This window comes from Mycetomoellerius zeteki, unplaced genomic scaffold (genome assembly GCF_001594055.1).
Source record: "Mycetomoellerius zeteki isolate Tzet28-1 unplaced genomic scaffold, Tzet1.0 scaffold114, whole genome shotgun sequence".
NCBI classification, from domain to species: domain Eukaryota; kingdom Metazoa; phylum Arthropoda; class Insecta; order Hymenoptera; family Formicidae; genus Mycetomoellerius; species Mycetomoellerius zeteki.
The window spans coordinates 1054817-1070967 of NW_017256062.1; the positions used below are offsets into that span (position 1 = coordinate 1054817).

General features: G+C 30.9%; 1 protein-coding gene and 1 long non-coding RNA gene across 7 annotated transcripts in view; one reads left to right on the plus strand and one right to left on the minus strand.

The window, feature by feature from the left end:
- Galphaq (G protein alpha q subunit) overlaps positions 1 to 16151 on the minus strand; it is a 42209-nt gene that overhangs the window by 1607 nt on the left and 24451 nt on the right. The window contains exons 2-9 of one of the 6 annotated variants that reach the window (XM_018457470.1): positions 9360 to 9544; positions 8186 to 8340; positions 7332 to 7460; positions 6426 to 6554; positions 4064 to 4193; positions 3821 to 3974; positions 2290 to 2397; positions 1463 to 1756 (exon numbers count right to left, since the gene is read on the minus strand). In XM_018457470.1, the coding sequence (XP_018312972.1) occupies positions 1674 to 1756; positions 2290 to 2397; positions 3821 to 3974; positions 4064 to 4193; positions 6426 to 6554; positions 7332 to 7460; positions 8186 to 8340; positions 9360 to 9544 (1073 nt within the window). In that variant the 3' untranslated portion in view covers positions 1463 to 1673. Of the gene's footprint in view, positions 1 to 1462; positions 1757 to 2289; positions 2398 to 3393; positions 3502 to 3820; positions 3975 to 4063; positions 4194 to 6425; positions 6555 to 7331; positions 7461 to 8185; positions 8341 to 9359; positions 9545 to 16151 lie in introns of those variants that run through there. The other 5 variants (XM_018457463.1, XM_018457445.1, XM_018457459.1 and 2 more) reach the window with 5 other exon arrangements.
- Positions 1427 to 14347, plus strand: LOC108728747 (uncharacterized). Its single transcript, XR_001936903.1, has 3 exons — positions 1427 to 1497; positions 4002 to 4003; positions 14333 to 14347. It is a non-coding gene; the product is annotated as an uncharacterized lncRNA (long non-coding RNA).

Consider the following 16151-nt stretch of genomic DNA (forward strand, 5'->3'; position numbering starts at 1 on the left):
CTGTTAGTTATTGTGAATGCTGTATAAATAAATTATTGATCCTTAATAACTTCAGGATATCATTAAAGATGTTTTTCATTAAAGATCTGTTTTGAAAGAATTAACATAAAAATTAGCGCAAAACAGAGATCGGCACTTACCCTAAGCAAGAAACTTCAAACTCTGGACAGTCATGACACACATGCAGCATGCAATTCCCTTCGAGATACTTTTTGTAGCATTACGAGAGAACGAAATCATAAACATACACTTCTTTTTCAATACTTGTTTTAAAGAAGCTTAAGTAATCAAAGATTAATAATGCAAAATTGAACAGGTCATATTAGTTTTGTTAATATAGACTTAAAATATTAGAATAAACACATTAAAGCGTGAAATAACTTATCTTAAGTATTTCTATGAATATATATATATATATATGTAGGTATTAAAAGCATTATTTCATTAAATTCAAATCACATATTGGAATATATATACATATAATAATAATTTTACAATCATTATAAAAATATTGTATATCTTCATAAACATATCATTGTATATCTTTATAAGCAACGTTTGTGAACAAATGTAATTTTCATCATAAATAATAATGGAATATTCTATTCTTGCCAGACTCTATGACAATATAACAGACAAAAATATCAAAACAAGCCTTTATTAAAAAGGTATATTAGCAATGCAATATGTTGCAAAAAATGAATTAATTTTAGCAATTATTATAGTGAACGTCAATTGCTATATTTCTTTTAGTTAGGGGTTACAAAGCTTTAATAATATATTTTTACTTAACGTATATTGTAATACGTTGTTGTGAACGGTAAAGCTGGCAGTTATTTTTGAAGTTTTCAAAAGTAAAATTATTCGCAGTCGACGACTAATCGCCTAGAATGACACAGAATTAAGCTTCGGAATAAATTTTAAAAAGCAACATATGATAATATTTGACAAATACGCAATAACATCTGTCAACAGGGTTGCCACAGAAAATGAATTTTAAAATTCCCTGACTTTTCCATGTTTTCCAGATAAAAATGGGAAATTTCCATGACCAATATAAAATATATAAAAATTTTAACATTATAAAATATGTAAAAACTTTAACATTTAGAATCAAGGATTGTAAGAAAGTTAGCTTATATTATTAAAAACGCAAAAGAAGCTTAGTAGCATAATAAAATTTTGGGGGAAAATTTAAGCCAACAAAAAATTAGTTTAGAAAAAAAGAATGTAGTTATGACGAAAAAGAGCGATCAAATAAAATTACTGAATAAAATATAAATTTTAATTATTTTTTAAAATCGTTTAAAGTGCACGAGTTTTGAACGTATTTGACTATAAACAGATCAGATATAATATTTAAAAAGTTATAAAAATTATTTTTGGAATAGGAGCAATTTAAGGGAATTGCGAGCAAAGTTCAAAATTCCAGTCTCTTTTATATTTTCCCCTGACTTTTCCCGGTTTTCCCAGTTTTCCAGGTCTGTGGCAACCTTGGTCAAGCAATCGCTTTACTATTTGGCCGCTCCCATAGTATTCGTTGGTTGGAATTATACTAAGGCAGTTTTGTTATAAATCTATTGCACATACAAATCTACATCATTCTCGGTGTCCAAATATTAAATAATATCGTCAAGAATCTGCGTACAATTAATAATATTTATATAGTCGCGTTAAGCAAGATTAAACTCCTTAAGCGCGGTTTGCATGATCGTATCCTTAACAGCGCAGAATACAAGCTTGATGTTTTCCGTATCTGATGATTAATTCCATGAACGCAGCATGCAAAATATAAATCAGGCATCATTGAGATTAATCAGCACCGCTTTATACCTTTGAAAAATCAACCCGATATCGAATTTATCAATATCCATCTTATTTTACTATTTTCTTCTAATATTTCATAATAATTCAGTAAATCAGTAAACACTGAGAAATATATATACAATATTTAGAAAATTGTATATACTATATAAATAATATTTATATTAAGTATATATTAAACCAAATAAATTTGATAGATTAGAATTGTTGCGTTAAAGACAACTAATACATTATTTGTGCTATTCTTTCACTCTCATCGAAAAAAAATCTTCTCATTCGAAAAAAAAGTCTTTCATACATGTAGGTTGATTTTCCGTGGTACATTTATAACATTTGATTACACACCTGATTATACGGGAGGCAGGCAACATACAAGCTCTGTACAAGACACAACACATCGAACTGTTATAAAGCGAAAGAAATATGGTATTTTTGTACACGGGAGTTATCAAGAGACTAGTCTACCTGTGGCACACGTAAAATGGGAATAAATAATCTTCTCGCTGTCCGGATTCAAGTCAACGAACATCCTTAGAATGAATTCTCTAGCTGTGAGAGCGTCTCTTTGTCGACCTGCGAAATACACAAGCGAGGGAGGGGCATGGCATTACTTCTGTTTATCTACAAAGCGATTATGTATTACGTAATCAGTACTTTTTTAGCGATCGTTTAACAACGAGAGGATTAATTGATATATATTGTTGAGATTTTTGCCAGGTGTAAATTCGACAAGATGTAAGCTAGAATTTGACTAAGTCTTCCGTGTTACGGGATTTCTAAGTGTTTTATAAGACAGGAATGAATCTACATCCGGGAAATATCATCGCTCAACATCGGTTTTACTTATATGCACAACATAACGCGAAATGCAGACGGATATCGATCTAATTTAATGCAATAATATTGTACTCCACTCAAATCCAATATACACTCTCCAAGGATAGCTTATTAAATTAGTCGTAGTGAACATCAAAGAAGCCTTTCGAAAGCCTCATTAATAAGCTAGAGAGCTTATGTAAGAACATTGAGTATAATTTTGCAAATTCGAAACAGTTGCTTATACGTTGTAGTTCGTAATAAAATCTAAAAGTCCCTTATCGCGAACTAAAAATTTCAAAAATCGTTTATCATTGTCTAAAAATTTCAGTTTAATGTAACTTTTACTAAATAAATATTTAAATTTCAGTATGTCGACGTAATTTGCATTAAATGTTCAGTAATTAATGACATAACAAAATTATAAATTACACAGGATGTGACGAGTGTTCTGATTATTGCTATTAGATTAACTAGCTTCAATCTACATAAAAGTTAATTTTGTATCAAGAATACGTACTACTGATTATCATAAATTATGCGCAAAAGTATGGATATAGGTTTGATATGTATTAAAATAGCCTTGCAAATAGATTACTATTAATAATAAACGCGAATTCAGAAACATCGGAGTGGCAAAGTTACAAAAAAAGAGCGTGAAAATCGCACGAAATATCATATTATTAAATCGTTCGACAAATAACTAGGGAATCTACGTTTTCTGCTCAGGATACACTCAGTACTCGAACAGACCTGTCGCACACGTAAAGTGAGAGTAGCACATTCGGTCAGGATCGGGATTACAACTGAGATACACCTTTAAGATGAACTCCCTGGCTGGTACGTCTTGTTGTTTCGGGCCTATACCATAGAACTTATTTATTTACTAATATCGAGATAAATAATCTATCGCACTTTATTCAGCCTGTGTGTCTTGAGATAGATTAATAATTTAATAAATATCGATTAATACTTTGTTTTAATTTCTTTGAGAGTATTAAAACAATATAACTTCAAATATATCTTTATCTTTTAATAAACATCTTGCGTTCAGAGTTTATTTTTACTTCCAAGTGATGAGATAAGATGTTGTCTGACTAAATTAACAAGGTAGTTAGCATTTTATGTCGGATGATTAATGATAATCCGTGGTTTATATAAAGAAGATATTACAACTTACCATCATATTCCGGAAAATAGTCGACAAGATGAGAGTACATAATCTTTTCTTCTAGCAGATCTTTCTTGTTGAGAAACAGGATAACAGAGGAGTGTTGAAACCAGGGATATGTTATAATCGTTTTGAACAATGCTTTACTTTCTTCCATTCGATTCTAAAAGGAATCACACACACAAATGAGTTGTAATATCATTCAAATTCATTGATAATTTCTGCATATCTTGTAAAAAATATTATAATTACCTCGTTTTCCGATTCAAATAGAATTTGATCATATTCACTTAGAGCTACTAAAAATATAATTGAAGTGACGTTTTCGAAACAATGGATCCACTTTCTTCTTTCCGACCTCTGCCCACCGACGTCTACCATCCTGCAAATAACATTCTGTTAAATTGAGCACTGTTACTAATGTATAAACGAAATATAGTCAAATCTTCATATTTTTAGAATGATTAATAATAATTAATATAGAAATGTATGAAATAAATATATTTTAAAAGATTATTATATATATATTAAAAAGATTATTTTAAAATATTTTCAAAGGCACGATAAAAGGAAAAGAATATGAAAATTCAACTACATCATTTTCCTAACTACTAAAAAGTATAGTCTATCGAATATGATCTCTACACGCTTTTCAATTTTAAAAAATACATAGGACGAATCGGGTCATAAGACGAGTAGGTCCTTAAATCTCAACAAACTCAGCGAATCAAATGCAATGTGTCGCTATTGTGACCTATGCCTGTACTATTGTGCTGTGCTCTTCATCTTTCATATGTTTTCAGGATTATTTGTAGTTTGCAATAAAAATGCAAATAAAATAAATAAAATTTTTATATCCTTTTTCATTTATTATATATGTGATTAAAAATTTATACTTATTGTCAAGATAGTTTCTCTGCTTGAAGATTTAAAATCAAAATATAGATTAAAATTAATTATATTAAATTAAAAAATAGACTATTATATGTGTGTGTATATATATATATATAAATTATAATTACAAAGGAACTTTCGGAAACGACCAATAAACGAACAACTTTAGGTATTAAAATTAAAATATTGTTTTTTTACATTAGACAACATACCAAATATAATTATAAATACGTTTCGACTCACAGAGTCTTCTTCAGTTTAATTCGATTAACCTATCCTTGTACGTAAAATGTATGTCGAACGAAATCAATGTCATTATTTCAAAGCAGTCGCAACCGTTGGTAGAGTAGTAACACCATGTCCGCAATAATTGATATCAAGATATAAAAATCATAACTTAAATCCTCGTTTGACAACGAGAATCGTGTTAAGTCCCATCATGTAAGTTGGTGTCAATTATTAAAATACTATGATATGAGATGATTTAACAAGATTTTGAAAAGTCGTATCTGATTGTGTCAGTAACTGATTATGTCAAGTCCCAAGGATGATACTAATACCTAAAGCTCGTTTATTGGTCGTTTCTGAAAGTTATTTTGTTGTGCTGTTGCAAATTTCGAGCGTTATTTACATTATTTTGTTGTAATTACAAAAAAATTTTTTTTGAATTTATAAATTCTCAATTTTATTAATAACCTATATAAAATAAATAAATAGTTTTTTAAATTTAATTCATTTTGATCTACTATATAAAATCTGCAAAATATCTAATTATTCTAATACATTCATAAACGAATACATATTTATTATTCTCAATCGCAACTACATAATTATATATTAATAGAAATTTTACCGCATGCAGTAGCATTATTGTAACTATACACTGAACAAATAAATAGCGAACGAATAGCGAATGTAAATTTAAGCTATTGAAAATATGCTATATAGAAAATTATTCGCGCCGCAATAAATGTATAACAGCACATTCGCTAACGTTTAATTTAATCCACTCATAAGATACAGTACGTTAAAGAAAGTTTTAAATAAATTCATTGTTGCATTTGCTGTTCATTCGCTTATGTATACCCATTTAGTTGAACAACCTAATAAAACACATAAAAAGGCATGCAAATGTCAAAGCTTCTTCAAAATAATTATAAAATTATATACATATATATTGTATATAATTATATATGTATATATAGGTATATAAAACTCCTGTTCATCCTTCTTTCTCGAAAAAATGAAACAAGGGATATATTATAAAATTATTTAAATGAATGTTAAATTATATTCCAATTTTTGTAACAAATAACATTACATACTTTTAATAATTTTATTAACAGTCAAATTAAAATTCTACTAAAGCGATCGACTTAAAAATAAATTATATACATATACTATTATTAATGTATATTTATATATATACATGTTTAGAAATTAAATTCCTAAAAATGTGTTTTTCTAAATTTTCTAGATTTTCTATTAATCTAGATGTTCTATTATAAGCGATCGTAATTTAGAAATAATTAAAGCTACGATATTCGTACTAAGAAAACGATCTACTTTAAATTCATCAAAAAATTAATACAAAATCATTTCAATAAGGGAAAGAAAATAGTTTAAGTGATCCATATTGCTTTCTATGTATAAAGATATCTTGCGAAAAACTCGAGTGTACGATCGAAGGTATAGAATCGGATTGAAAGACTATTAGTACCTAAATATGATGGAGTCCAGATCAAATGGATATTCTATAATTCCGGTGGTGGGAGCTCGTGCCCGGAGGATGTCTTGCTCGGTCGGAAGGAAATCAGGCTTTTCAATACGCTCTAGGTCACTAAGATAACTGCAAAACGAAACAAAAAGCTGCTGTCTGGAAGTGCATGCCATGCGTGGTACATTTAAAAAATATATATATTTAAATATAAATAATTATAAAACAAGAAAATGTATAAAACAGTTCTCACACATGCTTGTCCATTGGTTTAGCCTGAAAGAATTTTTTAACGTCGATGTCGTGTCCTGAGACTTACTTTATGTTTTATAATGTACTTTTGTTTTCGAGATACAAAGTTTGAACACGAAATCATGCGGATTTCTTTAAAACAGAAGCTAGTAAAGTTAATTATATTCGTATACATATAGATTTCAAATAAAAGATAAAATAAAATTAAATATCACGTATAAAGTAATTATGCAGTAATTATGCAGTTATAATTTTTATCAACACATTAGATACCAAAGAAAAGAAACACTATATATATATAGTCGCTGTAGATCTGTTTTAGATCTTTATAAAGCAGAAAAAATTTTTCATTTTCATCTATACAATTAAGTCAATTCAATCACATCTAATATGATAATGAATGCGACTACAGTTTTTAGCGAATTAAAAAATCCTGTCGTCAGTTTTGTTTATATTTAATAGAAGAAAGTCAACAGGTTTAAATAGCATTGCATGGAACGGGGGATAGGTGAACACTTAATTGAACAACGAATCCTAGGTGCAGCGAATAAGTTATAGAGAAGACAAAAATAATGCAGAAACGGTCCGATGCAGGTGGTTTTGCAGGCGCAGGCAGCTCGCTCCTTCTTTCATCATCTTCGTCGGTCGACCACATACCTAAATCGGATCTCTTCCAAGTCAAAGGGATATTCAATTATACCGGTGGTGGGCACTCTCACACGAAGAATGTCCTGTTCTGTGGGGAGGTAGTTTGGTGCCGCGACTCGATCTATCTCCATTAGGTAACTGAAACATCGTGTTCTCAATACGCGATGTACAGGAAAGAGGAAAAAAGGAGAGGAAGGAAGTAAAGCCACCGTGAGAGAATTAAATCGTGTCCGGTGCGCGCGTGAATATCAGAAACATTGCTTCGAAACGCAAACGCAAGAAGGATAGGATGGACACGTGTTTAAACAAGATTCAGAGACAAATCTCGGTAAAATCTCTGAAAATGAAAAGCTTATTGAAAGGCTTTAAGTCAACTATCATTCTCTTTTTCTTCAGAGAGAAAATGGACGGAAATATATTCCTACATATATTATATGTTAAAAGGCAGTCTTTATTAAAAACTGACCCAAGCCCTTTTGGAAAGGAATTGTTTGGATATGCTTCCGTGTGTGTGTATTCTGGAGGCGGAAGATACAAAGTCTTTTCATATGTATCGTACACAGTTTCGATATAAAATATTTTTTATTAATTTAATGTCCCTTTTCGCTTGATCAGAATTGTATAGACGAATTGATGGGGTAAAATTTGTTTGTCATGAATCTTGATGCTTTTCTCAAAAGAAAAATCAATTTGTTGAAAACGAATCAATGAAAGAAAGATTAGTGTTGAATCGTTCTGTTACATAAGTTTTTTCGGTTAGGAAATTGAGGACGTTATAGATGGACGGGAGGATAATCTCTCGGTAAAACACGTGGACAAGCATCAGTTCCGCGACAAAAAGGCGTAGTACAGTCGAAACTTACTACTTGGCGGAGTCCGTGAGCTGGTATTCCCGTCTACGATCGTAGCACTCCTGTATACCCGCGTCCGCCCACAGGTCCTTGATTGCTCCCACGTATGGGCTCTCGAACGTCGTCACTGTTTCAAAGTCGACGCTCCGCACCAGTTCCGCTTTTTCCTAAAAGGAAGAGGAAGAAAACACGTATGAATCTATAGGGAAATGACGAAGCGAAATTACAATGTACAATTTACGAGTTTCCGGTTGGACGTGTCGGGATGTCCGATATCAAGTATGCGATACGAAATTATCGTTAACCTTCTCATGTGCAGCACAGTCAATGCTTTAATTAACCCTTTAACGCGAAGTCTGATCTGCAATAACAGATTTAAAGCGTTTGGTATATCTGATGTGTACATCAGATATATCTCGGAGCCGCGTTAAATTAAATAACACGTGATAGGATCAGTAAATTAATTAAAGAAAGCAAAAATTATAATGTGAAGTATAATATTTTTATCAGCTCTGGAAAAAAATTCTATTGCATTAATTGGAAAAAATTCTGGTTTCATTAGAGATTCAATCAGAAAAGTACAAATCAGATACTTGTAATTAAATTTAACATTCTAATCTACCACACGATATAATTATAAATTCAATTACGATAACCGAAATTCTGATTGATATAATCAGAATTCATTTTTTTGTACTTCTTGTTAGTATACAGCGAGAACATTTTTCTCAGTAAAGACACTTCGATAAAACCGTAAATTTACATCTAGTGTCGCTCCAATTTCGAAAATGCCAATTTAGAAATTTATACTTTCTGTACAAAAATGAACGTTATATACATATAAAATAGTTCAATAAAATCAATATCTATATTTAACGATACAATTTTATAGTTTAAATAAAAATTTTTTCATTTTATCTTAATTATTTTCTTAAAACACGTCTACTTTTAATTGAAATAATATTTTAACATAACCAGGTTCTAAATCGCCAAACTTTTTGTATTATTTTAAATATAACAGAAAAGACTGCTATTTTTTATAATTTTTTTCATTTTGTTAAAAAATACGTGTGATGCAATTTGCGATACTTATTTCTTGCTGCCGTAAAAAAAATTCAAAGATTTTCCTTGCAATGCATAGACCTATTAATTATGAGCAATCGATAAAATTGTGAATGATACGCACTATATTCAAGGAATCGCCATACTGGATCTTCAGGAGGTCCATCGCCCGGATCATGGACTGCATCGCCATAAAAATGTTTTGGTACACAAGTTTAATAAACCCCCTCTTGTCCTCGTCCGAGTAGCCGGAGCCATGGATAATCCTCATCTGCTTAATGAAGGTGGATTTGCCCGACTCGCCGGTTCCTGTGACAAAGTTTCGGTCTCTATTAGCTCGCTGTCAAAGTAAATAAATAAATAACGGTTTTTCTCTTTTAGGGAATAAGATTTTCGACCGGACGTATTCAAAACTTTTATATAAGATAACGAAGAGCAAAATTTCTAGCGATTAAATTATAGTAAATAATTAACAAATTATTTAGATATGATATTTAACTTTTCGGTCATGAGGCATGAATGCCGTTTTCAAATTATTAATAATTCTAAGACAGATGATACCAAAATATAAAGACACATTGTTAAACTTATTATGTAAAATTATACTCAATTTGAATTATTTTTAATTACTTCTATAGGTCGCCATTCTTCTATGACACACATTAATTTAAATAAAATAATGGAGTTAAACAATTTAATTCAAGCAAATGTATTAAATTCGACTTGAATTTAGTTTATTATTTACTAAGTATATACATTAATATGAACGTTATTTACTTTGAAACTAGTCACAGAAATGAATTGATTTACATTTTGATTCAAATGTAAGTTAAAAATAATAAAATGTGTTAACTCAAAAGAATGCATTACCATAACTTCTTTGATATCTGACAATATAATATACTGTTCATTATTAAGATTAAAGCCAGCGGCACATGATGTTTGTTTTCCTGCTGGATTGCTAACTGGATTAGAATTTTGCCAGCGTATTGGCTGCGGTGCTGACAATGCTGACTGCACTGTCTAATCAAACTAACAATCCAGCAAGAAAACAAGCATCGTGTGCCGTCGGCTTAATTATTTTCATTTAATCGGCATAACACAACGAAACATTGCAAATTAACAACATCTACACGCATGTAAAATTTAAAAAGTTCAACTATACATATAAAAGAGAAGATGATATTACGGCTAATATACACTGTTAAATTTATAGTGTCAAATTTAATTTAACATGAGTCGCCACTGCTCCTACTAAATATATCATTATTTTTTACCAAAACGATAGTTAAATTTGACTACTATGCAGTGTCAATTTCATATTATATAGTGTCAAATTTAACTATCGTTTTGATAAAAAATAATGATATATTTAGTAGGAGCAGTGAGGGCTTACGTTAAATTAAATTTGACACTATAGATTTAACAGTGCAGATTAAGGTACATTTAATTACACGTACTTGATACCTGCATACTTGAGTGTGTTGTTTGTTATTTAACATTTTACTTGGTACACATGCGAATAAGTTAAACAATAGCATGGCATTTTGCTAATGTGACCTATGCGTGTTGATTGCTGACCTCTTTTTCGAGATTTTCATATCAAAATTATTTCATAAATCGATTGTAGCTCTATTATTAAGCTATAGTTTATGTTACATATATTATAGATTTTTAGTACTGAGCAGTTCCATGTAGAAGAAGAATGTGTGCATATATACATTTGCATACATTCTGCGATATTTTATTTTTTTGTTTTTTATTTTGTAACATTGTTTTTTAAACAAAACCAATTTTTTAAATCTATTTTTGTAGAAAGTTATATTACCAATCCTATTTTTATAAACAGTGTCTTAAATAATAAATGTTTCGTAACTTTGAGTTCTAGAATCGATTGAACAACACTTTGGCGAATGTAATTGTTTATAAATTTTAAATATTTATTATTAATCAAGTTATTGTATAAAATGTAAATGGGAGAGATGCCCTAATATCTGCACCTTTTCCTCTACATATAATATATGTATATAAATATTATAATTGCGAAAAAAATTCTGATATCAGCTTTTAGCTCGACACATTTATGACTTTGCGCCTCGCGAGTCGCGCGAAGATTGTCCGCTTCTGGGAATCGGGGCGATTATGCCGGCTAGATGCAAGTGGAGGGAGAGGGGTTGCTGCCGGCGCGGCGGCGATGGTGCTGGCGCTGTTACTGTTGGTTGCTGGCGGTGGAGACGACGGTGACGAGTGTGTAGGTGGCGCGTGTCGCGTCGCCACCATCGTTTCCTCACGAAATCATGAATGAACGCGACCGCGCGCGGCCGGCGTGACGTGCAGCAGTTTTCTCAGCCTTACGAATATCACTCCTAACGGCGGGGTAATAATATCGCTTTGCATTAGGGGTGTCATTCGAGATTTTTGGTTTTCTTCCTCAAAATTGAAGCTTGAAGAAAAATCTATTGCGGGCTTTCGAGATGAATCATCAGAAATATAGAACATTGACGGAGAGACGTTGCTCAGTAACTTTTAAACATAACATAATATATGCATTTATTAGGCGTATATTGCTAGATATCAAAGAAGCAATGGCAATCTAATTCCTTGAGTTTTAAATAACATTTTCTTTAATTATTTTTAACTTCTATATACGTATGTCAAAATGCAAATCCATTTCTGTAGTTAGTTTCAAAGTAAACATCGTCCATATTAATGCACTTATAATTAGTAAATAATAAACCAAATTTGAATAAAATTTAAGCAGTTTCTTGAGTTAATTGTTTAACTCTATTGTTTTAGTCAAATTAACGATATATTGCGTAGGAACAATAGCGACCTATAGAAATAACTATAGAAATAACATAAATTGGATATAATTTGACATTATGGATGTAACAATGACCTTTTAACTGCTTTGAACAATACACGTGATGTGCATGGAGTAATATAAATATATAACATAAAATATTATATCTTGATAGGTATAATATAATATATATACATATAAATTATCTCATAAAATATCCTAATTGACAGATAAATTGAGAATTGAATAAAGTCTCCAGACTGAAGCATTTAATTCTTTCTGGATAATAAAATACATAAAGTTATATCGACAGAAAGAGAGAAATGTCATAAATGTGCATTTAAAAAAATTGCAAACTTTACTTGCATTGTATGAATTATAAAAATTGTTATGATAAATTATATTACGTGAAAAACACTCAACTGTTCATTAAAAATTGAATGAGTTTTTAGAGTCGAAGGAATTCAATAAAATAGAACGATATGAAAGCCAATAATTCCAAAAATCACATCTAAAATGAACTTCATAAATTATGAACTCATCGTTTTTCTCCGAGATGCTAAAACTTTTAATCTCAAATTTCTGAAACTCTTTCTGCTTTCATTATCGATAGATATTTAGTGTAAAATATTTACCAGTTTCGATCGATAGTTTCGTCGAAACTAGCTAGCTTGGAAATATTTTCAGCTTCGTCGAAAAATCTATCGTTAAAATTAAATGATAAAGAAGTGAGAAGTGCCACGTTCCGGGTATCGGTATATTTCGAGGAACCGCTCCCAATTTCGTCAGATAAGGGAAGGAGTATTTGCTACACTTTCCGACTGCGTAATAATGTTGGGCGCGCAACCTAAATCGATCTTCATGCACGCGAGGGACACCCTGGGTGCAGAGAAAAGAGTTTTTTATGCGCCTCGCCAAGAAAAGACGCTTCGCGCGCCCACAAGCACGCCTTTCTTCGCCTTAATGAGGATGCAAAAAGGCCACCGGGCATACGCGATACGCCTTTTATCGATGAAGACGGCCGTGTGTTATCAATCGAAAAAACGCATCTCAATCAATCCCCTCTGTCCTTCTGCACTTGATTGGGAGCATAGATATATTTTGTTTATGATTGGGAGTAATTCTTTGCGTCACGATGAAAGAAAAAAAACTTTGCGTTAAAAAATTGGAAAGTCATTAATTGAAATCCGTAAGATTTTTCTTTTGTTTATCAATTATCTTTCTAGATATCGGACGATATCAGAATCATTAACTTATCGCATAAAATTCAGGATATATATTGATTTGAAAGCGAATTTTTATGAAGGGATCTTTGAATGTTAAGTGAAAATTATACATCACGTAAGATAATTATGAAATTACTACTTTAGATAATTAGAAATTAAATTAGAAATTATATTAAAGTCTGATTAGATCTGTCGGGTCTTCTTAAGATCTATGAGGGAATATCAATCTCTTAAGAAGAATCTCTGTTTAAATGCACGAAAAGAATAATTTTTGCTAAAGTATCTGAAAATTTAGCTATATATAAATATAGATTTGAAAATAATTTTGTTGAAACATCAAATTAATTACGTAGAAATATCAAGCATGATGAGCAATGTTACATAAAGTTTTGACATTCTAGTAATCAGTTTGAGTGGTGTCCTACTTAATTATTTTGATGGTCGAATAAAATTATAAGTCACTTAAATCCTTGCTAGTTATTGTGCGATGACGAAACTCACACGTGCAACAACAACGCGATTATATGATACAGGAAGAGCATTTGTCGTGCTTGTTTGCTTAGGTGCTTAAGACTGTCTTTGAAGTCTATATCTTCGTAGAGTTACGGCTCTATCGCCAATGTCAACGGGATGATTACACCCCGGTGACTGCATCGTGCGCTAATTTTCTCGCGAGCTATGCTCAGTTATTATAATCACAGTACAGTTAATTAAGATGTGCACAGTTAATTAAACGAGGTAATTCCCTGTCGGTCGCATTCTCAGAAAATTGATCAGAAAGTGGCAAACTTTCTTTATTACCTTCTTAATTTTTCTACTTTTAATAATAATCGTAACACACACAAAATTATATTTCTTAATTCTTATCTATATTTTTTTATTTATGTTCCTAGTTACTTTTTTTTATTTATATTTATATATTTACTTTTATGTTATATTATAATTTTTATAGTATTTTCACATCAAAGATATATACAAGCAAATTAAAAAAATAATTAATTTTGTTAACTTTTTAATCTTATTGTTTTTTATTTTACTCTTTAATTTAAAGAAAAAAAAAAAGATTAGAATAAACATCAAGTTGTTAGGATAATTAATCTTTTCATTAACAAACTTAATCTTATTTCTTACCGATCTAGGTTACTGTTGCGACGTTTATAAAAACGAAATCGCTTTTCATTCGTCGATGGATTTCAAGATCGTTCTGTATAAACGCTATTTTAGTTTCACGCGACGTGTGCTCGCAGCGCGAGTATTAACGGGTTAATATTAGCTCGCGACAACATTCTCTGATTGTGTAGAGACATCGGATGGCGTTGGCAGCGATTTCGCGGGATCCCGATCAAGATTGACTCTTTAACGCCAAGAGGAAAAGCGAGAAGAAGGAAGCGGGTTAATGAATGAACGAGAACCGATGGTGGGCGGAAAGCACAACCCAGGCTCTCTTCCGGTATTCCTTCAACGATGTAACTAAAGCTAGAACTCTCGTTCAACTGGGAAAGAGAAGGGAGAGGAGAAACTCAACCTCACCATGAAATTATTTTCCGTGGAAGAGTACGCTGTCTTCGCTTATCGAAACTCCGATCGGCTGGCAGTACAGATGCATTGCGAATTCCCTTTTCTGACCTTCGTGCTTTCGAAAACCATTTGATGTGATGAAAACCGTGGAATTCAAGCCAGCACTGATTTTAGCAATTAACGTTTTAAAACAATTCTTTTAAAATTCGAATAGAGATATGTAATATAAAAATATTGCAAATTTTTATATAAAATCTAAAATTGTAATCTTCCAAAAGATTTATCCGATATGACAGAGCTTTGAGGAATGATGTAAAAAGAAACGAGAAGATAGAAAAAAAATTAAAAAACGACGATTGAAATTGCAAATTACGACATGTTTAAAAAAATCTACAATGCGAGAATCAAGAAATGATATTTAAGTTCGATGATTAATTTAAAAAAAAAAAAACGTCTCTTCTCATATCCTTGCCGCCTCGCGTTTCTGAAAACAGGTTGCTATAGGAATGATTGCGGTATACCACAGTGTCCGTTCTTCCCCGCTCGACAAGTTCGACCAGTATGTATTCGAAAGACATCTTGTAAGATCATCAAGGACATGACTGATCAGAAATATGCGGAGATGAGTAAACAACTCAATTGAAATTAATTCCACGCGCTCATAATTTTTTTTTTTTTTTTTCAAAATAATTATATTGAAATATGAAAACTGTGTGCAATATAACGTACAGTTGTATCGCACGTTATAAAATAAGACAAATTCTTCTTATTACTATACCATGCATGGAACATTGTGGCTGCTGGAGAGCTAAATCTGGGAAATATATCTATGTAAATTTATGTAAATCAGCCCTGTATTCCGGGTAGTATATTTAGATACTCAAATAACCAAATGTTCTTGCGATTTGATTTTAAAAGATTTAGCTGTTCGAATATTATCGATTCGAATTGTACGGGATTAATTCGGAATTAAATCGTTATCGGAACTGTCAATTTTTTAAACTTCATTTTATGAATAAATAAAATTTCATTTCTCAAACTATTAATAGATTAACGTCGCGCTTATTTACACGGTTGCACTATATTGTCTACCGTTTCTTAGTACACTGAATGAAAAAAAATATACTAAATTTTAATAAATCATTTATTTGAATAGTGCCAACTAAATATTAAATATAATATTAAATATAAAGATATAGGTACTTATTTGGTACAAGAACCACTAATTTGATTTAGCTGTCATTTCTTTTTATTAAGTAAATATTTATTTACTGTTAGTAAATATTTAGTTAGCTATTCAAATAATTAAATAAATATTATTAAGTAAATATTTATTTACTGTAAGTAAATATTTAGTTGACTATTCAAA